General features: G+C 59.3%; 1 protein-coding gene across 1 annotated transcript; it reads left to right on the plus strand.

Annotated features, from left to right (window-relative positions):
• The first annotated feature begins 9,123 nt into the window (after positions 1 to 9,123).
• On the plus strand, positions 9,124 to 18,223 carry LOC139440564 (short stature homeobox protein). Its single transcript, XM_071220353.1, has 5 exons — positions 9,124 to 9,415; positions 12,556 to 12,764; positions 16,462 to 16,519; positions 16,612 to 16,700; positions 17,978 to 18,223. Exons 1-5 carry the CDS (start codon positions 9,124 to 9,126, stop codon positions 18,221 to 18,223), a joined length of 894 nt encoding a protein of 297 aa, XP_071076454.1.
• The last annotated feature ends 7,290 nt before the right edge of the window (positions 18,224 to 25,513 follow it).

Here is a 25,513-nt window from a genome sequence, read left to right on the forward strand (position 1 = left end):
CACCTGGCACGGGTGTGTCTCACCTGTACCCCAGTGCCTGGCACATGGTCGGTGCTCATATGAGTGCATGCACTACTTTCCCGCGGCGGCTATGACAGATGTTCACACACAGAGGGCCTTTGCACACACACCCATTCATTGCCCCACAGCTGCCTGGGGCCTGGAGTCTGGGCCCCCCATGAGTGGCTCACCTGTGTCCTCTGCTTGGAGCCCCCACGGACGAGGCCCTTTGAGGAAGACTTGCCTCCAAGCTCACTCAGGTTATGGGTCACCTTCCGTTCATCGGGGTGCAGAGCTGACATCTCTTCCTCGCTGGCTGTGGCCAGGGCTGCCCTTTGCTCCTGGGTCTACACACATTCCCGGACACACCTTCCTGTGACCATTTCCAGCCACGGCGGGCAGAGTCCCTTCCCACTGGGTACCTCTGGGATTCCTCCTTCTGCCTCATCTCTCGCTCTAGCTCGAGAGAGTTCCCTGCTGTCCAAGGGCCAGTGTGACTAGGTTGCAGGCCCCTGGCTAATCTGGGCTCACCTGTCCATCTCCACATCTCTTATTTCATCACATCTGCAAAGTCTCTCTCACCGTACAGGGGCTTATAAGCCACAGGTGCCGAGTTCAGGCTGTAGCCACTTTTGGGGGCGGGGGATGGCTGATCAGTAAATTCCCACGGAAAACTCACCGAACACGTAAGAAAGGCTCTTTCACCGAAGGCTGGTCCCGCGGGCGGGCCTGTAGCTAACCCGGGGCTGGTGGTCTGCTGGAAACCCTTCCCTCATGTCCACATGGAGTCCCCCCCTGCTCTGTAAGACATGATCATGCTACCCAACCGGGGCCCAGGTGGACAACGGCAGACAGAGCCTGCAGGATGGTCCAAGCATCTGATTCTCCCACCGGACCCATGGCACCGGCTGGGAAGGGGATCAGGATGGCTGCGGGCCGCTATGGGTATTGCCAGGACTCTTCCTTGGGACGGGACCACCCTGGCCCCTCAGGCCCCCTGCGTTTTACCCCCTGTCTCATGTCCCTGGGGTGTCTCAGCTGCCCCCTTCCCTCCTGACGTGTATTTGGGGACCACAACCTTCCCAGTGCTGGGTAGACAGAGTCCAGAATCATGCCACCCCGAGGGAGCTCGGGTGACCCGATCCAGCCTGGCCGTGCCCTCAAACTGTGGAGGCCCAGGGGTCTGAAAACATGCCCAAGTGACCTCCCGCCAGCCACCACCTCGGCAGCCTCTCCTCCACGCCAGCCCCTAACCGGCCTCTTAAATCCTCACAGCCTTTCTGGACTGAAGTGTGATTTGGGGGCTGGGGGTCCTGCCCAGATTCTCCATGGTCTGAAGTGAAGGACTGGGAGCGGCGTCTGTGTCTTCTTCTTCAGGGGTCTCTCTACGCAGCCAGAGGTGAGTGAATGAGTGAGCCAGTAAAGGAATGAAGTCCAAGGCTGCCCTCCCCTCCAGAGAGCAGGCTACGGAGGCAGTCGCTCCCTCCAGCCCCCAAGCCCCCCAGCTGGGGTGTCCAGCGGGCAGGTGTCCAGAGGGTCACGCAGGAAAATGGCCCAGTGCGTTCTGCTGCCCAAGAGGCCAAGTCTGGTGTCAGTTCTCATCCACGAGTCTCCAGCCCCGGCCCCCGCCCTTGCTTCCCCCCCTCCTAGCCCACATTCGGACGGGTGAATAGATGAGGGGGAGGTGTATGGGTCCCTGGCTCCCTCCCTCCACCCCGCTCGCGCCCATGAGCCCCTCCCCTGCGCGGTCAGCGCTGGAGCGGAGGAGGGGGTGCTGCGCGCAGAGGTGGGCTCCTGGCGCGCGTCCAGCGGGTCAAGCTCAGCCCTCTAGCCCCAAGCTTCGCCTCAGGCCAGGAGGCTGAGCTGCGGGTGGAAAGGCCTTAGGCCGGAGCCGGGGCGCGCCCCTCCCCGCTGCCCTGAGGCCCCTCCCCCGCAGTCTGGCCCAGGCCGGCGCCTGGGCTCCCCAATTAACCAACCCCACACCCCCAAAGCCTTGCCCCTCCTGCTCCTGCCTTCAGCCCTGCGGCCCTCTAGACACCCGTTCTCTGCCCTCTCCCGGCTTCCCCGAGCTGGCCAGGCCAGGGACTCGGTGACCGTAGGGCAGGGGGCAGAGCCCTGGCCCTCCACCAGCAATCCTGGGCAGCCAGCGTGTGTGTGCGCCTCATTAGTGTGTGTGTGTGTGTGGGTGGGGGGTGATGATTGGGCCCCTGCAGAAAGGCAGCAGAAGCCCCCCCACACCTCACCAAGACCCTTATGAGTGCGAAGCCCACCTGTCCCTTGGGGGTGCCCTCTGTGGGACCACGGGTCTGACAGTGAACTGGGGGGAGGGTAGTGTGTGGGTGGGGGCAGTCAAGCTGTGACCCCCCCCCCCAGACTCCAGTCCGATTGTGGCCAGAGAGGCTGGTGAGGGACCGTAGGGACCCCCGGTTTCCTAGGATGAGTAGGTTGGGCCTCAAGCATTCTTGGGGGGTCCCCAGCATTCTGGCTGGGGCCGGCGCCCAGGTGAACTGTCCTTCCAGAATGTGCCCTTGGCACATGGACTCCGGCCTGTTTCCGCAGGGGGTGTTGGGGTCCAGGGCACCCCCCGGGGGTGGAGGATTGGCAGGGGGTGTCCCTGTCTTCTGCAGAAATTGGGCAGTTAATTAACGCCTGCTCCCTAGAGGGTGGCCTGTCCGTCCCTGGCGTCTCTTTCTGAACACATCTCGTCTGGAAGCCGACGACTGGATGATCCCGCCGCGGTGCCGAGGTTTCCCGCGATCCCGGGTTCCATTAGTCTTTCTTGGGGACTGCAGTGGCAGGCTGAACCCCCTGCAAACTTAGGGCAGGTGGACGAGGGGCGGGGGCCGCGGGGGCCTGGTCTGCCAGCGCTCCCTGCCCCGGGAGAAGGGAGAAGCGCAATGCTCGCCTGCGCTGGGGGGCCGCGGCCGAGCCTCAGCCGGGGCGGAAGGCAGCGCGCGGGCACCGGCCCAGCACGGCCCGCGGGGACAGCGCCCTGGGCCTGCCGCTTTCACCCGGGAGTCCCGGCACCCACTGTCCGCGCCAGGCCGCGCGGAGGCGCGTGGCTTCCCGCGGAACCCTCCGCCCAGGGGCCTCTGTCTCCCGCAGGAAGCTCTCCCTCCCTGGCTGGCTGTGGGCGTGGATGTATTCGTTGCTTTCATTTGCATTTTGGAATAGGAGAGGTTTGGGAGCCCGGTTGGGGTCGAGCTGTTTCCCACCCAGTCTTCGGCGCGATGGATCGGCGTGTGGAGGGGGACGCCCATCCGGCGTGGGGGCAGCGGCGGGAAGAACTTAGGCCTCCGTCTTCCCGCGCTCTCTGCGGAGGCCGTGCGCCAGAAAGGAGAAGAAAATCAAAATACACGGCTCCGATGTATTCCTGGGGACATTAATTACCCAGAACGGCTCCCTGGGAGCGCGTAATGTATTCCGCGCGCGGGAGAGCTGGCTGTATTGTTGGTTTAGCGGTGGTCTCCGGAAAACGACCCTCTTTAGGTGTCCTCCGTGGTCAAGTGCTTGGCTCCTGAAGAAATAATGTTTTTCTTAAATAAAACATAAAGTTGGGGGCCTGTGATTCAATCCGAAAGGAGAGAGTTTTAATGCCCACCATATGTTAGAAAGCACACGGGGAGGGGAAATGAAAGGGCGAGAGAGAATTCCACAGAAAGCAAATCTCATACCTTCCCCCAAAATATATTGTTAATAATGCTTTTATTTTTATTATTATTATTTTTTGTTTTTTTTTCCCCAATGCAGGGCTATTTGAGAAACCCCCCACATAAATCCTGGGATTTGTTGCAAAAGTGAGAGCAAATGAAAGAAAAATAACCCTACGTTTTCTGGGCGGGCCTGTGGCAGCTCAGAGGCGGCCCACCGGCTGGCGGGGAGGGCTGAGAGCCCTCCGCATGGGGGTCTTCATTAATATCATACATGTCGCCCTTTGCCAAGAGAATCCATCTCTCCCATTCAGACGCTGGATTAACGGAGCCCCTTGGCCCCTGCTGCAAACACGGATATTTTGGATAAATCAATAAACAGCCCCGGACAGATGACAAATGCAGGTTTCTCCATCTCAAAGGGGGGAGGTCAGAGAGGGGACCCCCCTCCCCGCCCCATCTGTGAATTGTGGGAAGACGTCGGGAAACTCCAGAACCTCGGGGTCGATGCTGATAAATATTTAATGGGCGGGGACGGCCAGGTTGTTGCTGTTAAAAAGGCTCGTGCGTCAGCGAAAAGCATTAACACCCACTCTATTCTTTTTATTAACAGACCAGCTCTTTGGAAGCATAGGTGGAGGGAGCGGGTGAGGGGGGAAGGGGAAGGCCTGGAAATGGGCTTCCTCTGTTGCTGAAGACGCAGGCATGCCCTCGGTTTTGGGGGGGGTGCTCTGAGTCGATGGGTCCCGGGGCACAGGGAGTGGGCCGTGGCCCCACCGTGTGGGAGCCGAGACCACCCTGCACTGAAGAGCCCAGGGCGTGAGATCTCATTTAAAGTAGGTACACTCGAGCCAGCAGCAGCTTCGCGCCACCGGGCTCAAAGGGGAAAGTCCCAGCCGTACCTTTCAGGGATTCAATAAGCCAGATATTAAATGTGTGAATATTCATTGCCTGCTCTCCCTGGGCATTGTAAATGAGACAGAGGCAGGGATGGGGGCTGGGGGGGCAGTGGGGGTGGAGATGAGGAACAGTTTGTTCATTGAAATGTACCTAATTCATGGACAGAAAAGTCAAGTTGTTTTATAAAATGGGAAGATGCCCGTGTGCATTTTCTCGTGCTCCCCACGCCTGACCGCGGGGGGTGTGTCCTGCCTGGTGCTACCCCCACTCCGCTGGGGCATTGAGGCCTGGGGCTAGGGGTCATCTGGGGTCAGCGGTACTGCTGCCTTCTGCATGGGGCTTCCGGGGACCCTGGGCTGGCCTGGCGAGCCTGGACATACTAGTTTAACTTGTGTGACGTTCAGGGAGAAGGCCCCGGGCAGGTACAGAAGCCAAGAAATGTTCCGGCCCGTTTCTCTCCGGCAGGTGGGAATAAACAGGGACGAGGGGAGACGCCCACCCCACCAGCAGCACCAGGGGGTCCTGCGGACCTGCCTGCTCTGCCCGCTGGGGCAGCTGGCGAGGCGGCTCCAGGCACTTCCAGCTGTGGACCTGTGTGCGTGTGGGAGCTTTCTGGCCACACTGGGAGCTGCCCTGGCCAGGCCAGAAGGACTCTCACGGGGTAAACTTGGGGTGGGGAGGGTGCACCTTTAGCTTGGGTGCAGCAGGAATGAGGATACACAGAATTTCAGGAAAGTGAGTATGAGCCAGGTTGGGAGGATCCAGGTTCCTGTGTGTGTGGGGGGGCAAGAAACCTTCCCACGGTATGGGGTGCCGGCCTGCAGGCGTGGACCCCACCCCCATGGCTGGGCTGCAGAACCTCTCTCCTCAGTGGGGCTGCTCCCTGCTCCCCAAACGGGGCGCTGGCTGGCTCAGACCGGCCACTGCTCTGCGGACTTGGATCCAAGGCTGAGACACACCCGGTGCCTCCAAAGTCCAGGAGAGAACATCTGTTTTAAAATGACCCTGCAGCCTCCCCCTGTCACCCAGGAGTCTTTCTTTGTCCCTGTACAAGGTCTCCTGGATTTTAAATGTCTTTTTATTGCATTTTGTCCCCGTACGTCTTCCCAGTTGAAGCATCAACGCACCCTGGCTCGGTAGGAGCCCTCAGGCTTCCTGGATTTGCCCGGGCTTCTGGACCTTCGGGCCTGTGCCAGGCGGGGCCGTAGCAACACCCGGATGTGAACCCACAACTGGTGTGACCTCCAGGGTGTGTGTGGTGGAAGCCACGGAGGAAGCTTCCCCCACCCCACCAAAGCGGACCCTCTGTATTCTGCTCTCCCCTCTCCCACCCACGACTTCTTGCTTTTCTTTTTGCCGCTGCTGTTTTCAGGGAGCAGACACGCTTTCGTTTCTATCCACAAAGTGTCCCGACACCCGTTTCTTCTTGAAGCCGTGGGGGGGAGGACAGATGGGTGCACTCACATTGTCAGTGAAACCAGGACGAGGTTCTCAGTCGCAGACCCTGCACTCCCTCCCGGGTCCCCCTGCTTGGAGGCTGGGGTGGGGTGGGCTCCAACCAGCAAGGGCCCTTAATTCCCTGGCAGGCCACCTCCCGGAGCCTCCCGCCTGACATCTCCCAGCGGAAATGGAACATTTCACAGTTTCCCCACCCTGTGGCCTGCAGAGCAGGCCTGGAAGGAGGCGGCAGAGAGAGTCCTTGCTTAGGCGAAAATGGAAAGAATAACATGAATAGTTGGTGTTTTGTGTTGCTGCCTTTAAAGGGGAGTAAGCGAGGGTGCCTTGTGTGCTCTTGATGTGGGAGAGGAGGGAGTTAGTGCACACTGCCATCCTGGGTCCCCAAAAGTTAGGGAGGGAGGCCATGGCGTTCCTCAAGTCGAGAGAGAAAGTTTGCTTTTGGCACAAAGTAACCTCCCTCCCTACTCTCAGAAAAAGCGGGGCCTTCCCCATTGAGAAGAGACGCTGATCCTGGACCCTTTCTTTCAGGATGGGTTTTTCAGAACCTTTGGGCAATCTCGGGGACTAGGGACGGAACCTGAGCTGTGGTAGAAGGGGCTGGAAGTTTCTCCCAGGCCCGAATGTCCAGGGTCTCTGCTGCTGCTCCGCGGGGACATCCCTGGAGGCCCCCACCCTGGTCGGAGCAGCGTCCCTGAGAGTGGGGGTGGGGCCGAGGCCGGGGGCAGCGCGCGCGGGGTCTGCGGTGGGCGGCTGTTGCTTCCCAGCGAAGGAGCCTCAGGCTATGCGGGTCCAGGCCCTCTGGGACTCGAGGGGAAGGCGGGTTCCCTGCAGGTTTGCGGGAGAGGCTGGCTGGCCAGCAGCTTGGGGGTCACGACTAGCTCCCTAGGGACGAGGCCGCTGCACCTGAGGCCGGTGGCCGGTGAGGCTGGCAGGAGGGGAGCGGTTACCCTGAGTCTGAGGCCCCCACACAGTGGCTCTGCCCCCCAGCCCCCTCCCCCTAGGCTTTCTCTTTCTCGCCCGGTCTTCCCTCTCTGCGCATCACTGTGGGGTCTCTGCGGGGTGGCCAGGGTGGAGGGCTTCCCGGGAGGAAGGGCTAGCAAGGCCCCTGCGCACCCCTCTCGCGCCAGCCACAGGCGTTTCCCCCGCTGACCTACGCAGGCGGCCTGAATAATGCATTACGGGCTATTTGTCATTCCGTGTGATATCCCTGCGCCTCCGCTTTGATTCCAGGGCCGCCGTGACAAAGACCTGTTTGTTAACTTTCAGGGCTCCTGCGCCTTTCGCCTTTTAAGTCCGGGCGAGGCGGCGGCCCCCAAATCCCTCCGTTTCCTGCGCACGCAGCACGCGGGGCAGAGCAGCCCCGGAGCCGGCGGACCGGCGCCTGGTGCAGCGCTCTCAAAACGGGGTGCGGGGCAGACAGGGGAGCGAAGCTGGCGGGGGGGATGGAGCGGAGGGAGGAAGGGAGGAAGGAAAAGCGCGGGTCTGTTCCTTCAATTCAGCTTGCTCCTCCTCTCCCCCACCCCCCTCGCCAGCATGACACCCCCTCCCCCAGCTGGAGGACCCCCCACGTGAACCCGACCCCGGCCCCGCGGATTCCAGAGAAATCCTTTACGTTCCTCCATGCCGAAGGACACCGCGGTCGGACTCTCGCGGCCTCCGCTCGGGGCAGAACGCCGGGTCCCGCCCAGCCCAGGGGGGCCCGATCCCGGCTCTGATGACAGATGCTTCAACTTAGGAAAATGCAAAATCAAGTTTTCCAAAATCCCAACACCACCCTTCACCGCCCCCCCCCCAAAGCCTCTTTCCAATTCCAGCGTGGGAGTTGGGCTAGGGGGTGGGGTGGAAGAGGCGAGGGGATAGGACAGGAAAAAAAAAAAAAGGAGGGGAACGGAGAAAAAGTCAACTTTATTTCCAGATGGAGTTTTGCAGAGGGTGACAAGCTTGGCTTCCGAGAGTATCAAATGGATTTCGTATCGCAAATGAGCAAAGTGGTTTCTCCTAAGCGCATCGGAGAGGGGTGGGTGGGAAGGGGCTCGCCAGGAAAACCGTGACACAGCCCAATATACATATATTCCCCCCCCCAAATTAATATCGTAGACACCAGGTTGACGGAACAGTTCTAAAGCAAGCGGCACCGGTCCCGCCGAGAGGGCTGATGCGTGCCAGAAAGATCGCTGTTGACAAATTAATTCTTCCAGCGACCCGCGGGCACCTCCGAGTCTCCACCACCGAGATCCGGGGGCGGTGGGGGGGGCGTCAGCCAGGCAGCGCCCCCGTCCCCGGCCTCTGCGGCGTCTGCCCCAGCGAGGTCTGCGAGCCACGTCTCACCGCCACCGCCGAAGCTCCAGCGCCCACGTTCGGGGAGACCTGGGCCCGTCCTCTCTTTCGGGGTCCTGGACCTGTTCCCCAGTCTCGTCGCGCCCGCAACCGCTCCTCCCGTTCTCTGCGTGGGCCGCGCGGGCGGGTCCAGCTCGCAATCCACCCGCGCCCGCACCTTGGAGTCAATTCCTGTGTGCGATCGCGCGTCCCCGGCGCCCGGAGGCCCTCGGTGTCGTCACTCTGCCGCACCCGAACCCGTCCTGCCCGATACAGCCTAGGCGCGGGGCTGTGTTCCTGCCGGGGCCGGCCGGTCGGCTAGGACCTCCTCGCCATCCATAAACTCCTCCTGCTCGAGTTTCGTTTCCGCCAGCCATGGAGAGCTTGCGGATACCTGTTTGGAGCTCTGGCGCCCGCGCCCGCTCGCGCGCGCGCGCTCTCTCCCTCTCGCTTCAAAAATTCGATCTTTACCTCTCCACGCCAAGGTGCACAGACGCGGAGCAGTGATGAAATGGAAAGAAAGCCAATTGCCGGACTGGAGGTGGGGGAAGAGATAGCGTCGCTGCGTGCGCCCGCCGCCGAGCCGGGAGTCTTAATTGCTGCAGACAGGGCGCGCGGGGGGTTGGGCGGAGGTAGCGGCGTATAAATAGTGAGATCTCAAATTGAAAGGCATAAATAACGGCAGGAGGGACCTACCCTCACACACACCGACCTCTCCGCGCGCGGAGGCGTGCGGACCGCAGCCCAGCTCCCAGCCGGCCCCGCCGAGCCCCGCGGACCCCCGCAGCCCCGAGCAGCCATGGAGGAGCTGACGGCTTTTGTATCCAAATCCTTTGACCAGAAAACCAAGGAGGGCGGCGGCGGTGGCGGCGGCGGCGGCGGCGGCGGCGGCGGGAAGAAGGATTCGATCACGTACAGGGAAGTTTTGGAGAGCGGACTGGCGCGCTCCCGGGAGTTGGGCAGCTCGGAATCGAATCTGCAGGACATTACGGAGGGCAGCGGTCACTGTCCGCTGCATTTGTTTAAGGACCACGTGGACAACGACAAGGACAAGCTGAAAGAGTTCGGCGGCTCGGGGAGGGCTTCGGAAGGTAAGCTCGCCGGGCTCCGGCTCCGGGCCGCTCCCGGGGACCGCGTCTGCTCGCCGCCGAGCCTGCCCGCCCGCCCCTCGCTCCGCGCGCAGCGGCGTGGCTCTCCATTGGACCCTAAACTCTGAATTTACAGCCGCGGCTGAGACGGAGAGGCCTCGGCAGTCCGTCGTCAGTGTTTTCGTAAGAGAGAAAGGAAACAGGCAGACAAGCGCAGACACAGAACGGGAAGGAGGCAGGCCGGGAAGCCAGGGTGGGCAGGGACCGGCGGGCTCGCTTTCCCGGACGTCGGCACTGGGCATCGCACGGGGCACTTTCCGGGGTTGGGGTGGACCGCAGGGATGTGCCTGAATTCAGACCGAGGTCGGCTGTGGGGCTGCAGGGTGCGCGTCTGCCTGTCTGCCGGTCTTCCTGATAGGCACCCACAGACGCACGGAGCGGGGTCGGTGCACGCGCACCTCACGCCCTCACCGCCTGCCGGCTTCGAGCTGGAAACGGCCGCGTTGAGGACGCGCAGGCCGGGAGTCGGGGACGGAAGGTGCGCGGTCGCCTTTTCCGCCTCCGGTGCCTCTCCGCGGTTCTCGCTTCGGGAAAACTTTCCCCCTGGAACCTGGATCTTGGCTGCACAGGCCTGTAAATTAAAACCACTCCGGCGCCTGCAGGTGGCCCGGGTCTGGATATGGCCTGAAGGACCCGGGGAGGCTGTGGCCGCACCACGCGGCAGCCCTACGCCTGGGCGTCAGAGCGCAGGCGGCCTGAGGTGGACAGACGCGCCCTGGGCCTCCTTGCCCGTTGCCGTTCCAGAAATCTGCGCCGAGGGCCGCTCTGTTGTTGGGTCTTGGAAAAGGGGGGCTTAAGGGGGGTGGATTTTGCAGCTAGGCAGGGAAGATCCCAACTGGGGGACTTCTGTACACACCGGGAGCCATCAATCACAGACCAAAAATACCTGCTAGGCTTCTTAGGAAGCACGTTTTGCAAGAGGCACGGATGTGTATTTTGTTGATTTTTAATTACAAAGAGAGGAAAGATCGAGGCTTGCCATTTCGATCCCCGGGTCCTGTTTTGCTCAGTGCAGTGTGGGAGAGGTCAGCAGGCTCTCTCGCAGACGTGGAGCCCTTCTCTCTCTCCTGCACTTTCAGGCCGTTTCGGAGCCGTGGCCTCCAGGCCCGTGTGGACGAGGCCCTGACCTTGTGGAAGCAGAAGGGGGCAGAGGCTTAGCAACCAGCCTTGGATGGCGGCCCAGGATGGCCAGCCTTGCCTGGGGACTGGCCTTCTCCCCGGGCTCTGTCACCCATACCAACATAGCTGGCTTTGATGGAGAGGCGGCTGGTGGCTGAACGGAACCGGGGGGGGGGGGGGGGGGGCGATGTTTAATTCCCGAGGTTTCACAGCACATATTGGCCCACAGTCTGGGGGTGCTGAGCTGTCCCCCCCCAGCCCTTCCTAGAGGCCGAGCCCCCTCCTCTCTCCAACCCAGAGGAACGAGGGCCTTTGGGCAGAGAGCCACGCACATGCCTCTGTGGAGGCCTTCCTTCCACAAGTCCGATGAAAATAAGAGCATTAGTAGAAGAGGCAGAAGGACAGAAGGACAGGACAGACACAGGTGCCCAGCTGCACCTTCCACCCCTCTCCCCCAGGCTGGGCGTGCCAGGCTGAGCCCCCGGCTGGCAGCCATGGGGACCCTCTTAGGCTGCCGAGAACCCCAGAAGGCCTGGGCTCTCAGCAGCGAGCGGCGTGCCCGCTGAGCTGAGCCGGGGGCCTGTGGGGTTTGCAGAGCCTGCTGCTGCCTCTGAAGGACTTTGAAGGCCGTTTCTCAGCTGAGATCCATTCCCGAGGGCCAGAGTTGAGAGGCCTCCGGGGAAGCATTGACGTGGGGAGGACACAGGGGAATTCGTGTTGGGAAGGCGCGCCTTTTCAGGGGTGAAGACGGTTTCACGTGCAAGGTGGGGTTCAGCGTCCAGCAGCCAGGACCCTTGAGGGGAACATCTCAGGCAGAGTCAGGGCTTGGCTTCTAGTGTTCAGCTGTTGGGGGACCCCGGCAGTGGGAGGCCCAAGGGCCTGCATTTCCCTTGAAACTTTCTGCGTTTGCTACTCAGGGGCCTTCTGGGCTTATTCTGGCTGCTTCAGAGTTGGTGGGACCCCAGCCTCTTTGCACAGACGTTCCTGAGGTCAGCCTCTTGTCCTGCACACGGAGGGGACATGTGATTAGGGGAAGGAGGTGCTCTGTGCCCCTGCCCAGCTGCCCCATCACGGGCACCAAAGGGGAAGGAAAGTGCAGGGCTGGTGGAGGGGCAGCTGCCAGCAGCCTTGGGGGGCCGGGAGGCCTTTCCTTCTAACCCCCCCCCCCAGCTTGGTGAGGAACTGCATTTCCAAGAACTGAGGACAGATTGCTGTGCTTGCCTAATGCTCAGATGACCCCCCCCACCCCCAGCAAATACAGGCACACTCGTAATTTCTGCAAGGAAGAAAGTGCCACCACCTTTGGCACCCCGGTGGGGCGTGTGCCCGACCAAGTGTCAATACGTGTGAAAGGGAGAGGGTGGCTCAGCAGGAAGCCGAAGTCTGGCCTCCCACCTCACCCTGATGCTCGTGGAAAGAGAGACCAGGGTGGGGCCTGCGCGCCCAGCTGCAGCGGCTGGAGGGAGTCTCGGGCTCGGGGGTCGCTGCAGCAGAGGGCAGCGGCTCTCCTGGGCCTGGATCCCAGTGGCAGGGGAAGAGGGTGGGACAGAAAGGGGGGAGAGGGAGAGAGAGAGAGGGAGAGAGAGAGAGAGATGCTACATTAATATGTCAGCACACACGAAGTGCAAAACTGAGGGAACTATTTCTCCAGGGCCTGAGTTATTACCAGAAAAAAAAAAGGAAAGAAAAAGAAAAAAAGAAGCGTGTCCTCCCCTGGCGTTGGTTTTATCGACTTTGACGCAGACTTTGCATCAGGGCGCGCTGGTTGCCCGGGCCCCTTGCCCCGCAAGCACATGCTTAGGTTTTGACGAGATCATGCCAAAGCGTCCACCGCGAGCCATAGTGCCGCGGCGCGGGGCGCAGGGCACGCGGGACGGGAGGCGGGACCTGCTGGAGGGACTGGGGAGGCCCGGGCCCGCGACCCGGGCCTTCAGCGCTGTGCCCCGGCCCCCGCCACCCCGCAGGCATCTACGAGTGCAAGGAGAAGCGCGAGGACGTCAAGTCCGAGGACGAGGACGGGCAGACGAAGCTGAAGCAGAGGCGCAGCCGCACCAACTTCACGTTGGAGCAGCTGAACGAGCTGGAGCGGCTCTTCGACGAGACGCACTACCCCGACGCCTTTATGCGCGAGGAGCTCAGCCAGCGCCTGGGGCTCTCGGAGGCGCGCGTGCAGGTAGGACCCTGGGCGGGGCCTCACTGCCAGGTGGTGGGGCGCCCCCGGAGCACGCCACCTGGACCCCGGCCTCCTTGCTCCTCCAGGATCGCAGGGAGGCTGGGGGCGGGCTGCAACCAGGCCTTTGGGAGATGCCCCAGGTCCTCACGCGTTGGGGCGCACGGTTTGCACGACAGGCCCAGCTGGTCCCCACCTCCGGGTTGTCAGGGATTTGGATCACTCTTTCCCCCTAATTTCTGTCCTAATTTTCGGGTGTCCTCTTCTTCCCTCTCTTCCCCAGCTTCCTCCCTCCACTGCAGGGAACGGGAGAGGTGCAGAGTGGGGGGAGTCTTTTTCCCACACCGGCCATCTTAATGAGCTCGGCCTCTGCCCACGCGGGGCCGGATTAGCCCCGGCCCCAGGGGCTCGGGGCGCGGTGGAGGAGGGGAGGCGAGCGCGCATGAATTCGTGATGCCCCATCTGGCGAGCCACTGACTGCCGCGCCCTGGGCCTGCGCAGCACGTGCGCGGAGGGGCGCTTCGCGAGCCTTTCTGGGCCGCGGTAAACGTGAAGTTACGCGTATTAATTTATCGGTGGGGGAGGGTAGCCAAGATCCGCTCGCTGTAGGTAGTGCGCACACCTCGGGGGAGTTTGGGCCTTCCGTGGGTCGTTTCCACAGTTCAGAGCGTCGTAGGAGGGCCGCGGGTAGAGGGGGTAGAGGTCAGTGTCCCGGGCTCCGGGGACCGGTTTTAAAGAAATGGAATTCACTTTGGCAACCCGGGGAGCAAAAGGCTTTCTCCGCAGCAGCCGGTTTCCTATTGGCTGTGGCGTCCACACCTTCTCACACCACTTTCTCCAGATTTAACTTCGGAAACGAAAACGCCAATGCGCCTTCCAAAATCTGCCACTTGGAGAACGTGTGTGCGCGCGCGCGCGCGCGTGTGTGTGCAGTTCCAAAGCCCGTTCTGCGTTCTGGTGTGGCCGCGCAGAAAGCAAGGGTTACTTAAGAGGGAACGCAACTCTCCACCGGGACTTTTGAAATCTTTTCCTGTTGGGGTCAGTTTCTAGAACCTTCCGGCACAGGAGGCAGCAAGGGGTGGAATAGCTCTGGCAAGCCTTTTCCCAGCTGAGCCCGTGTGGGCCTCTGGCCACAGGGGTGGAGGGGCGGGGGGCGCGCTTCCTGCCGGCCACCCTTCTCTGGGAAGATGAATTGGGCCGCGCCGTATAAATTAATGAAAAGATTAAACTTTGGCTGCAGGGGACATCAACTTTTATGTCATCTCCCAGTCTCTGCCTGCCCGGGATCGCAATATCTCCCCGGCCTTGATGTACTGTTTCTATAAAAATAAATTACTTGTAATTGAATTCCACACTATTTCGTTCGGCAGTCTATTACCGGGTAGCACCTTAACGGGGCCCACTGAGGGGTGGACAATTGGCTCCTGGTTGGCCGCAGACCCTGAAAAAGCCCTAAAATAAAGCGGGGGGTGGAGGGAGGGTGGGGAGAGGATGGAGCGACTATCGATTCACAAGGCGAATTAAAATTTAATGACTGTAAATAATAATAAAAATAAACAGGGATAAAAGCAATCACTTGGGCCACAGGGAAAAGAACCGCGTGGAAATGGGGAGAAGGGCAGAAAAATGGTTGTAAAAATCAATTAGGGAAACCGTGCGGGGCGCCTGGGCGAGAAGGCGCAGGGGCCGGGTGGGGGAGCGGGAAGGGAAAGGGGGCGAAGCCCCGGGGAACTGCTTTTCACCCCGTCTCTCCCGAACGGTGTGGCACTGCTCAGCACAGCCCGCGCCCCGTTGTTAAAGGGTAGGGTTTCAATTTCGTGTGGAAATTTGCTGTAAATAAATTGAGGCTCCTATGAAGCTGGTCCTTATTAACCTTTTATTTTTAGCGTTGCCCTGGAAGCTGCGACGCCGCAGCTGTCAGGCTTACAATCGAAAGTTATGAGCCGGCGGTGAGGAGCAGGTCGTAATTTAATTACAACAAATATCTTCGGGTTTATGGCGCAGAGCTAAATTAAATGTCATTATTCACTGTCTGTAATGGAAATCAAAAGGAAATCAGATTAAGGCATTGGTAAGACGAATCAGCGGCTGGCCCTTAATGAAGAAATAAGTGTCTAAACCAGTGTACGGAGCTTTACTTAGCATATTGACGACTAATTGGAATTGATCTCGCATCACCCCAAGACTGATTTATTATCGCTTAACGCAGCACCTAATTCATCACTCTTATTCCTCATAATGTTCCCCCCCCCTTTCCGCCCTCGAAGGGGAAGTGAGCTTAGCTTCTCGTACTTAACTAGGATTCTGTTTTCGAAAAATGCGTGTGTTGGGGGAGGGTGGCCTGGGCTCTGGAGCCTCTGGCTGTTTTTTCTCTCGAGGACTGGGGTGCGGGACCCCAAGGACAGGGCGGAGGAACCGGGACCGTGCAGAAGGTGGGGGCGTCCAACGTGGGGATGGGAGGAACACCTTCTCTGGGTTGGGCAAACCGGGTCAAGATTGGTGAGTTGCAGCTGGTAGGTTGCAGGGTCCTGTTGGAAATTACTTTTCAGCAGAACGCATAAAAGTTTTTCTGCCTCCCCGCAGCCTGCTGGGCGGGAGCTTTGGAACGTTCTGGAAAGCCAATGCCGACTTGGCAGGTGGGCGTATGGCTGTGCCCTGCCTGGAGAGTCTGGGACAGAAAAGTTTGGGTTTCTTAGTCCACCCCATCCTCCCAAACCCCCGGGGTTTGCTGAGCTTTCCCTGTGCAGGGTTGGGCGCATGGTCCGCAGCCCCCCAGGGCAGAGTGGGCGAGGGGAAATGTTCCTTTGTGCCAAGTCTCCTGCGCAGTCAGCTATGGGGCCGCGGGGTCTGCGAGCATGGGAGCCAGACAGAAAACAACTTAAGTGAATTGGGAAGTTTGGGGGGTGGCTCCAGATTTTCCCTGTGATGCCCAGGGTTGTGAGGCACAGCGGGGCAGGTGTGACATGAAGGAGGGTTGGGGGGGTGCCTTTGCACCCGAGCCTGGACATCAGGCCTATGAACCTAGCAGGGCTAGCTCAGGGGCCCAGGGCCCTGTAACCCCAAACTCTTGATCAGGTGACCCAAGAATGAGATGTGGACAGAGAGGCCAAGCGCCTACAGAGCAAAACCTGTGTTTTGGGGGTGTCTGGGGCTCACGGATGCATGAGGGTCATGGTTCCGTAATAATAACTGGGACCTGCCGCGCTTCCCAGGAGGACCCAGAGGACGTGGACCTTTCCGGACTCAGCTTGTGTTCTCAGCTTGACTGGGGAGGGCGCCGGACTCTGAGCTGTTCGTCCATCTGTGTGCTCGCTCCCTCCCTTGGCGGCTAAAGTCCCAAAGCGTGGGCTGGGGTTCTCCGGGTTTGGGGTGATGGTGGAGGGGTGACGCCCACACGGAAGGGTGGGAGGTTCTCCAGCTCCCTGGCCTGCCCGGCACCTGCTCCGTTGCTTGAAATGTTTTGGAGGTCCAGCTCCTGTCTCACTTCGTGGGTCGGGAGGGCCCCAGAGTGGGCTTGACAAACTCCGCCAGTTAGGAGTGTCGGGCTGGGCAGGGGATTAGGGAGGCGGAGACGGAGCTTTTCTGCGCGCATCCCCCTGGGGCCTGGGCGTCCTGGGGGGAGGGGGCGAGGCTGGGACACCCCAGTCTCCAGGCCTGGCCTGGCTCACTGGGCTGCGTGCGTCTGTCTGCCCCGTCCCAGGTCTGGTTCCAGAACCGGAGAGCCAAGTGTCGCAAGCAAGAGAACCAGATGCATAAGGGTAGGTGCTCGGGGGGGCGGGCGGGCGCGGGCAGAGGCGCGCAGGTCCTGGGAGGAGCAGAGTGGTGTTCACGCCTCCCTCTTTCTTCGCAGGCGTTATCCTGGGCACGGCCAGCCACCTGGACGCCTGCAGGGTGGCGCCCTACGTGAACATGGGCGCCCTGCGGATGCCTTTCCAACAGGTAGCCGGGTTTTCTTCCCGCTGAAGCGCGCGGCGGGGGAGAAGGCTGGCGAGCTCCGCCTCCTCCGCTTCCCCGGCTCCTCCCGCCCCCGCGCGGAAGAAAAGAGGCCGCTTTTACAAGACAGCATTTATAGACCCGTTGGCACGCATTAAAATCACGCTGTAAAACTCCACGAGTCACCTTCGGGAAGGGCCAGGTCATAAAGCGAAACAGTGTTACAAAAATCGGAGGGACAGAAATCCCACCTACCCTGGAGCCACCCACAGGCTCACCGCCTGGAGAGACGGGGCCCTGTCGACACCCAAACCCTCGCCTCCTTGCGTGCTCGGGGCCTCCGCGAGAGGTGGCTGCACCCCTCCCAGACCAGCATCTCCCCACGCCTTGGAGTTGGGGGCCTCTGGCCCAGCTCTAAGCACAGTGCGAAGTGGACACGGGGTGACCACGGGGTTGAAATACACCCGTGGAGTCCAAATATCCAAAGGGCCCAGTAAGGGACCAGCAGGGCAAGATGAGGGCAAAGGCAGCGCCCACCTGCGCCCTACCTTGCTTCAGCACGGTAGCCACGGTGCACAGGCTGAGGCTCCCACACGCGGGTGGAACAGGGAAGCCCTGGGCAGAGTAGATTCCTGGCCACCACGCACAGCGATTTTCCCCAAATGGGGAGGCCCAGGTTTCTATGGGGACGAGTGTTTGCTCAGGGGCCAGAGAGCTGGTGGTCTGGCCTGGGCGCTGGCTGGTCAGCTAGGACGTGCGTTCTGGGAGGTGTTGTGAACGGGACCCCTGGGAGACGGGTGGGGGGCGAGCTGCGTGTTCTCAGGTCCAGGTGCCCAAGGCGGGAAGGGTATCCAGGGCCATCTCCTGCTCTCCCACACAGAGAGAGGCTGAGGGAGTCAGCCAAAGGAGCTGGAGGACTTGGCTGTGCACCTCAGGGATTTGGGGGTCCTCTGGGAAGGGTCGTGGGGGAGCCCCAGCTGAAGTCCGGACCCTGAGTCTGGAGGCATCCAAGTCAAATAGAGAACCTGGGGCCTGGGGAGGAGGAGCCCGGGAGCTTTGGACACCTCGGTGCTGGAAAGGACTTGCGGGTGGGCGTCGCATGGGTGAGCACATTTGGGGGTATTCCAGGCACCCTGCCCCCATAGGGTGACCAGAGGACAGCGCAGACACTTCCAGCAGAGTGGGTGGCTCCGTGGGAGAGAAGCTGCCCTTGGGGTCCACCCGGGCAGAAAAGTCGCCTCCACGTCCTAACCGTGCCAATTCCCTCCACCCCCGCCCCGCAGGTCCAAGCCCAGCTGCAGCTGGAAGGCGTGGCGCACGCACACCCGCACCTGCACCCGCACCTGGCAGCGCACGCGCCCTACCTGATGTTCCCGCCCCCGCCCTTCGGGCTGCCCATCGCGTCGCTGGCGGAGTCCGCGTCCGCCGCTGCCGTCGTGGCCGCCGCGGCCAAGAGCAACAGTAAAAACTCCAGCATCGCCGACCTGCGGCTGAAGGCGCGCAAGCACGCCGAAGCCTTGGGTCTCTGACCCGTCGCGCGCCCCGCTCCCGCCCGGCCCCGCGACCCTGCCCGCGCTGCGCCCTGCACGCGACCCCTGCGCGCCCCCCGCGGCCACATGGACGCACGGACGTCCCCCGCGCAGCAAGGGCGCGGGACGGACCTAGCGCAGTGGTCTCCTCGCCCTGGGTAGCCAGGGGACCCTTGTTTGGCCTGGGCTGGGGGCTCCCCGGAACGCACGACCCCGCCAGACCTCCGCAGAGACTGCAGGAGAGGAAGAAGGTGACCGCCAGGCCACCTCCCCGAGCCCCGGGCCACGTGGAGCTCCGGGCACGCTCCCCATCTGCTGCGGCATCGCTACCCCGTGCATGCAGCCTCTTCCACACCTTTCCAAGATCACAGAGTCCATTAAACACAAGTTTGGGGCTGGTCTCCGCTGAAGACGCCAGTTCTTGGTCTCCAGCAATGGTGTCCTCGGCCATGAACTTGCTTTCCCCTGACGAGCTGCAGGACCCGCGTGGATTTGTGTGGACGGTCACATCCCGGGCGGGGGTCTGCTCACCAACCCCCCTCCCGCAAGACAGCAATAACAAAACGCATCTGGTGACCTCGCCGAGGTGGCGGTGGGGAGGACCTCGGTCTCCCAAGCTGTGACGGTGTTGAGGCCCGGCTTTGTGTTGAGGTTGGGCCCCAAAGCACCGCGTGGAGGATTGCTTGGGCCATACAAGAGGCGCCTTTATAACTTTCCCAGTCTTTGATCCCGAGTGGACACTCTGCCGTTTTTCCAAATTCAGACTCCAAGGACTTGCAAAGAGACAGACAGACAGAGAGGCAGGGGCGCGGGCTTCCCACGCCCACCACGGAGGCAGTCCTAACTTTAGTGAGATGCAGTTACGTGCAGACCAAGTGCAATACTGTAAATACGAGAGAGTTTAAGAGACACTGGCCGTGCACTCTGGACCGGCCAGCATGGGACTTCGAAGGGCGCTGTGTCCCCTGCATTGTGTGTGGGCCCGGCCGGCTGGGGCCCTGTCCCCAAACGGCAGGGCTTCCGGGTGCTCTGGACGCGGTGCCAATGTGGCACGTGGCACGTTGCAGAGCAGGATGGGGGGGCACGGATGTGACGCGGGTGGCTGAGCGGTTTCTGGAACGGGAAGGGGCACAGAGTGGCCTGGGGGGCAGTGAGGTGTAAGGTGACGTTTTTGCAGAGGTAGGCTGTGGTAGCTTTTCATTCTCCCCCCCCCATCCCCTGCTTCTTCTCATCACCAAATAGCAGCTGACGTGGAAGTGACTTTGCACAATACTACCACAGGCTCCAGACCCACACACCCAAGCATGTGCTGTGTGCGATCGGTGGGGCGTGAGGCCGCGCTGGGCTTGTCCACCTGGAAGACACGTCTCTGTGTCAGCCTTTGGCCTCCGGGGCCTGGCTACCAGGAAAGCTCTTCTTCATCTCTCCTTCTTTCCTCAGCCAGCTGGCCGGCGTGGGCTGCACGCCGAGGCTTCGCTGTCTCCAAAAGACGTTTTGTTCTTTCTGCGCTTAGCTGTGGCAATTTTCTTTCCTGCCTGCTGACGTGGGTACATTTCTCCCAGGAAAAAAGGAACGAAAAAGCCCGCCGTGTGAGGGAACACTTTCTCCCTCGGCTCTGAGCTGCGGCCTCGATGCGTTTGGGCATCTCATATTTGCATCATCTGAAAGTCTTTAGACAAATCAAAAGGCTCCTTCAGCTTGCTTTTTTTTTTTTTTCTTTTTTCTTTCGGTTGAAATGTTAGAAAAGCTCTAAGATGACATGGAGAGAGGAGGAAAGCAGGGTCAGGACTTTTCAATCACTTGCAACATTTTTTTTCAGACATTAACGGCATGGTGGAGTTTGCCTCAGACGTGCCGTTTTGCTTTTAAACAGCTGGGACTCCAAAAAGTAGCGTCTCTGCATCAGCTAGGACTTCGTGTTCAATGCAAAAAAAAAAAAAAAAGAAAAAAAAAAAAGAAAAAGAAAAAGAAAAGAAAAGAAAAAAAGAAAAAGAAAAATTGCACTTCGAATCCTTTACAAGTAGCTGCATTTATCCTAAAATTTCATGCTCGGCAGAAGTTACAGGTAAATGTCTACATTTTTTCCTTCTTCTTTTTTCCCCCAAAAGGTTTAAGATACTTTTTATGTAGATATACAAAGTGTCAGTAGCCCCTCCTGCAAAGAAAACTCACTCAGCGTGAGGCCAGGTTGGAGCACAAGCCCAATAAGTCCCGTGGAGCTGACCGGTGTCTGCTACAGCCTGGTGGCCGAGGGTGCAGGGTGGGGGGCGGTCACGGCACCCTTGCTTGTTTTGTTTCATGGAACTTGGAAAGTGAGCTGGGTGTAGGTGGGCCCCCGCAGCAGACCAAACCGATCGCACGGTCCAAGGCTTTGCCTCTGTCCCCACGACGAAGTGCGAGGGATGCAGCTTTGCCCCATCCTTCCCTCCCAGAAATCCCAGGTCAGACGTGGCCACTTCTGTCCCCCCAAACTCTCTGCTCCTGGCTTTGCTCTCAGCAAAGTGAGGGGCGGGTTGGGCTGCGGGCTGAGACGGTGTTGTGCGTGGCTTCGGCTGCTCGGGCAGGGTTGCTGTAACCAGGAGTCACAGTGAGCTTTGCGTGAGTGACCCCGGGGGGTGGGGACGGATGTATTTGGGCTGTTGGTGGTGTTTTGGGGCTGCAAATGAGATCCCTTTCTACCCCTTCGGTGTTGTTTCCAGGTGGCATTTTGTGGCGGGGGTAGGGGTGGGGTGCCGGCAGAATCACGGATGTGCGCTGGAAGGCACGCTGCAGAGAATTTGCGGCCGGGCGGTGGAGGGGCACTGGTGGGACCCGCGTGTCAGTGGGCGTGTGCGAGCCAACCCGCTTCCCCAAGGTGGGTGGACGCCCCACACGCATTTCCTTTTCTGAAACCTCGGCCAAAGGGGCCGGAAGTGTCCCTGCTCAGCAAAACCGGTCCCGAGTCTTTGTCAATCTGTCACACAGCCACCGACCACCTCCTGTGGGGGACGGTTTGGGGAAATACTTTATGAGGCGTGTGGCTCCTGCCTGTTCCCAGAAGCACTCAGAATTGCTAGGAGTTGCCTCGTGGAGTGGCCGGGGTGCCCTTGGACCGTGGGCCTCACAGGGCTTTCCTCCTGCTGGCCGACCTTCCACCGTGGGCTTCCTTATGTCTTTGGCCACCGACCTCTGTCTCCACACAGGCTGGAGACATCCGGGTGTTGAAATAGGAAACAATCTCTGTCCCCCCCAGGCCCGTGTCTGAGCTCACAGTCACCCCACCTGTGAGGTAACACGTCAGAAACACCCCAGCATAGACAGACCCAGCCCTCTCTGCCCCCCACCCTTCGCGGAGTAACCCCCGTTCTGGAGCAAGGGACCCCGACCCCTTTCCCTCCGTGGGTGACCTGAGGCTAGCTGTCAGGACAAACCATTTTGAGGCACTTTCTCCTTCTTTTGTCCAAATGGGGAGCCTGGGGCTGGCGAAGGCTTCTCCGTGGACACGTTCGGCATTTGAAAAAAACAAAAGAAAAAAGAAAAAAAAACAGGAACGGAAACTGGTGCCTAATTTATTAGAAATTAGCTTAGGATGATGCTGGTTTTGTTTTTTTTGTTTTTGTTTTTTTTTCAATATACGTAACGCGATTTATAAATGTTTTATGGAAATTGGATATTTAATGCGAAACCAGTCGGAGAATGTAGAGAGTATGCCGTTTCGAAGCGTATGAAACGCACTATTTATTGAAAAGCGATAGTTTCGTAAACGCGGCCCCACGCCGAGTCCCATCCTGGACGGGCCTGCCTCCCTGCTTCTTGATCGCGGATGGATGTGGGTGTGTTATTTATTATTATGTTTTTGGTTGAAAGTTCATAAATATGTGCTATTTTAATTATGGTGAGTGTAAATTTGACACTGTCTTCCATTTATTTTTGTATTTCTTAAGCCTGTTGCTTTTCCTCCCCCTCCCTCGCCCAATTTATGAGGAGCCAGATTGATTTACGGCTCAGCCGGTGTTTGGGCCGCGCAGACGAGGCGTGCCTGGACCTACAGGCGCGTTCAGGGATCGCTCAAGCAAACAGAAATAACACCTCCTTCCCCCAAGCCTCGGTCTTAAACTTCGCATCCGTCTGCCATTGTGGGGGAAGGCTCGCCGAAGGTGTCGGCCACGCCGGCCGGGTTCCCACATGCCGCGCCCTGCCGCTGTGTGCCACTTACAAAGTGTATTTTGTCAGGCCGTATCGTATGAATGTACACCTTGTAAAACACAGATATAAATAAACTTATAAATATTTGTATTCAAGTGTAAAGAAAAAAAAAAAAAGTTCTCGCCTCTCCCCCGAGGAGAGCAAATTGGAAGAAGCGGGATTCCGTCCCGAAGGAAAGGGGAACGCGGCGTGTGCATTTCTGCTGGGCGTCTGGCGTCCCCTCCCGGGTGGGGGGCAGCGGACAGGGGCCTGTGACTTGTCCCAGGACCGTCCCCTGGAAGGCAGGTGTCCCTTTCTGCATTTTGCTCCCCTGGGTCCATGTTCCCCCAAAAGGTGGGAACAGGAAGACATCCCCATTTGTCATTAAGCCAGAGTTGGGGGGGCACCGGTGAGAAGAAGCCCAAATGCTTGGGTTTCACATTTTTAATTTTTCCTTCATTTCATTTTCTCTTTCTTTGTTATTTTGGGCCGTATGAATTCTCCACAATGGCGCTGCAATAATGCTTGAGTCATTTTGAAAAAAAAAAAATAAATGAAAAAAAAAATCAAGTTTTAAAAACGAGAATGTTTGTGGCATGTGCTTTGTATGTCTTTATGGAAAGAGAAGTTAATGAGTTGATTTAGCCGGGCTCACGGCTTCCCGGCCTTGATCAAAACCACATGTGGGAGGAGAAGGGCAGGGGGCCGGGAGGCACGGAGCCCCCCAGGGCTGCCGTCCCTGCCGTGGGGGACTGGGGGCCTCTTCCTTCGGGAGGGTGGCCCAGGACAGGTGGCGCTTCCTCCGCCGCCCGGCGTGCCGGGCACCAGCTGCCGCTGTGCTGTGACTGCTTCCAAGCACGCTGTCTTAGTCCTACCACCTGAGCCGGCTGTGAGAACGTTAGTCTGCTTCTGAGCATCCAACCTGAGAGCCCTTTCCTTTCCCTTGGAGATGGTAACTTTGTTGCCAACTTGTAGCCAACTGCTTTCCTGTAAGTAACGCCAGCTCTGCTGGACTCTCTGGGCAGAGTCGAACCCTGAAGTGGGGCTCTCACGGTAAATTTCTTCCTGATTTTTTTTACAGGTTGCGCTGCAGTCTCTTTACACTAGAACAGGCTTTTTCTTCTCTTCTGTTTTCTTTTTTTGTGTGTGTGTGGTGGTGATTCTTTCCAAATGAGTTTAACTCCCACAAACACGCCCCCCTTCGGGAAGAACACAGCCGGGTGTACAGGTGACAGGTCACGGTCGCTTCTCAAAATCCCTCACTCGAAGGCAAAAGCCGTCCCCCTGGGCGCCTGCAGGCCTGTTTCTGTGTCCACATTTCTGAGGCTTCTGCCGGGGTGTCTGCCTTTCGCGTGCAGTAATGGGATGCGTAGGGACGGAAGTGAGAGGCAGACAAAGCGAAACCACGGGCCGGCTGGTGTTTAGTAGCCGCTGCCGGGCAGGTGGACGTTCCAAACCGGTCTCGATTTCAGCTGCACAGACATGTCTATACTCATGAAGAGACAGCCGAGAAAAGTCACGTCGGCCGTCCACGGAGCCGCAGCCAGGCGCTCACTCCCCAAGTGTGCAGATTCTAAGACAGTAACTGATTTCTTTCCTGTAAACACCGGACTGTTCCGGGAAAGACAAAACTTGAGCGGACATTCCTGCATGGGATTGCTTTTCCCACTAACGCACAGGGCTTTTTATTTTTATTCTTTCAGTTGATCAAAGTGATGAGGCTTTGCTTGCTGGCATCTCCGTGGAGGACACTGACCTAAAATCATGAAGAATCTCCCCTCCTTGTAATGTTTGTTCGACTGGTACCACCTGTTCTGTGAAATGCAAACGTCCCCCTGTGTGCAGGAGAAAGAGCAGGGTCTCGACTGACCTGTCTCAATTCGTCCTATAAAATGAAAACTTGCTGTCAAGTCCTCCTGTAAAATGTAAACCCAACAACTAAACCTGTCCCTGTTTTAATAGCCACGATGTGCTTGCCGTATTTCACAAAAACACCCCCCAAAACGGGATTGAGAACAGAGACCAGGGTGTGAGTAAGCAATTCAATACATTCAGGGTGCACGTGGGCAGTGAGCAACCCTGTTAGGGCAGGTAATGAGCCTCCCGTCTGTGGGCGGAAACAAGCTCCTGAGTCCCCCTGAGCTGCAGAAGTCCTTTTATTTCAGGGTGACTTTGTGGCCTGCGGAGATGGGGCCTGCAGACAGCACGGAGTCAGATGATTGTCCCCTGGTTTTAGGGGTCAGGATTCACCCCCAAGAGCAGAAGCAGATCTTGTTGTAGGGGCTTGGGGTGGGCAAGGAGCCTACACCCTGCAAGACGAGGGAGGGGGGACAGGACCCCAACATGCACGCCGCTTCTGCCACGAAGCAGCGGGTTTGTCCCGAACAGGTCTCCACGGCGTGAGCGGTGTCCACAGATTTTCCATGCAGACCCGCCACCCACGCAGTCCCGCCCTGGTGGGCTGTGTTCTCCCTGTAAACAGTGGAGCCTCCGACAGAAAGCGGGGTGAAGGGCTGTTGGAAAAAGCAGAGTGTCGTGCGAACTCACACACACACACACACACACAGACACACACACGGGGCGGACATTTAACCCCTTCCCCTTGCGCGGTGCAGGCACCCGTTTAACGGGGTAGAACCACACGCTTTGGCTGATTTATTTCGGCAGGAAAGCTGGTACGTGGAAATTCCTGCGGACGGCCCTACGGGGACTGGCCACGCCAATTACCCTGTGCGTTTCCGCCTGCCCAGGTGGTCTTCTTAGCAGGTATCAGAGCGGGACCCCGAGCGCGGAGGGCCGGGACCACACGGGCCGAGGAAAAGGTGTGAAGAAAATAAAAACGAGCCGGCCCACCGTGTTCAGGGCTGCAGGGAATTCTGGGGGGATTGTCCCAGAAGCGAACAGTCAGCGTGTGCGTAGAGGACTTTTCTGCAGCCGTGTTAACATGAAACTTTTTTCCCCTTCTTCTTCTTTGTCTGTTACGGCTGCCATTACAGAGTTGGAGTGTGTGTGAGTCTGTTCGGCTGAACGCGGAGCCGCCAGCCTTCATTCCCCCCAGAGTTACCGACACCCCCGTGTCTTTCCCACCGGCCCACCGTCGGAAGAACAAACAGCAGAAATGCGTTT

Source organism: Desmodus rotundus, chromosome Y, assembly GCF_022682495.2.
Source record: "Desmodus rotundus isolate HL8 chromosome Y, HLdesRot8A.1, whole genome shotgun sequence".
NCBI classification, from domain to species: Eukaryota; Metazoa; Chordata; class Mammalia; order Chiroptera; family Phyllostomidae; genus Desmodus; species Desmodus rotundus.

Coding starts and splice junctions, on each gene's coding strand:
- LOC139440564 (XM_071220353.1), top strand. CDS start 9,124: ATGGAGGAGCTGACGGCTTTTGTATCCAAATCCTTTGACCAGAAAACC. Junction 9,416..12,555: donor CTCGGGGAGGGCTTCGGAAG/GTAAGCTCGCCG, acceptor GCCACCCCGCAG/GCATCTACGAGTGCAAGGAG. Junction 16,701..17,977: donor TGCGGATGCCTTTCCAACAG/GTAGCCGGGTTT, acceptor CCCGCCCCGCAG/GTCCAAGCCCAGCTGCAGCT.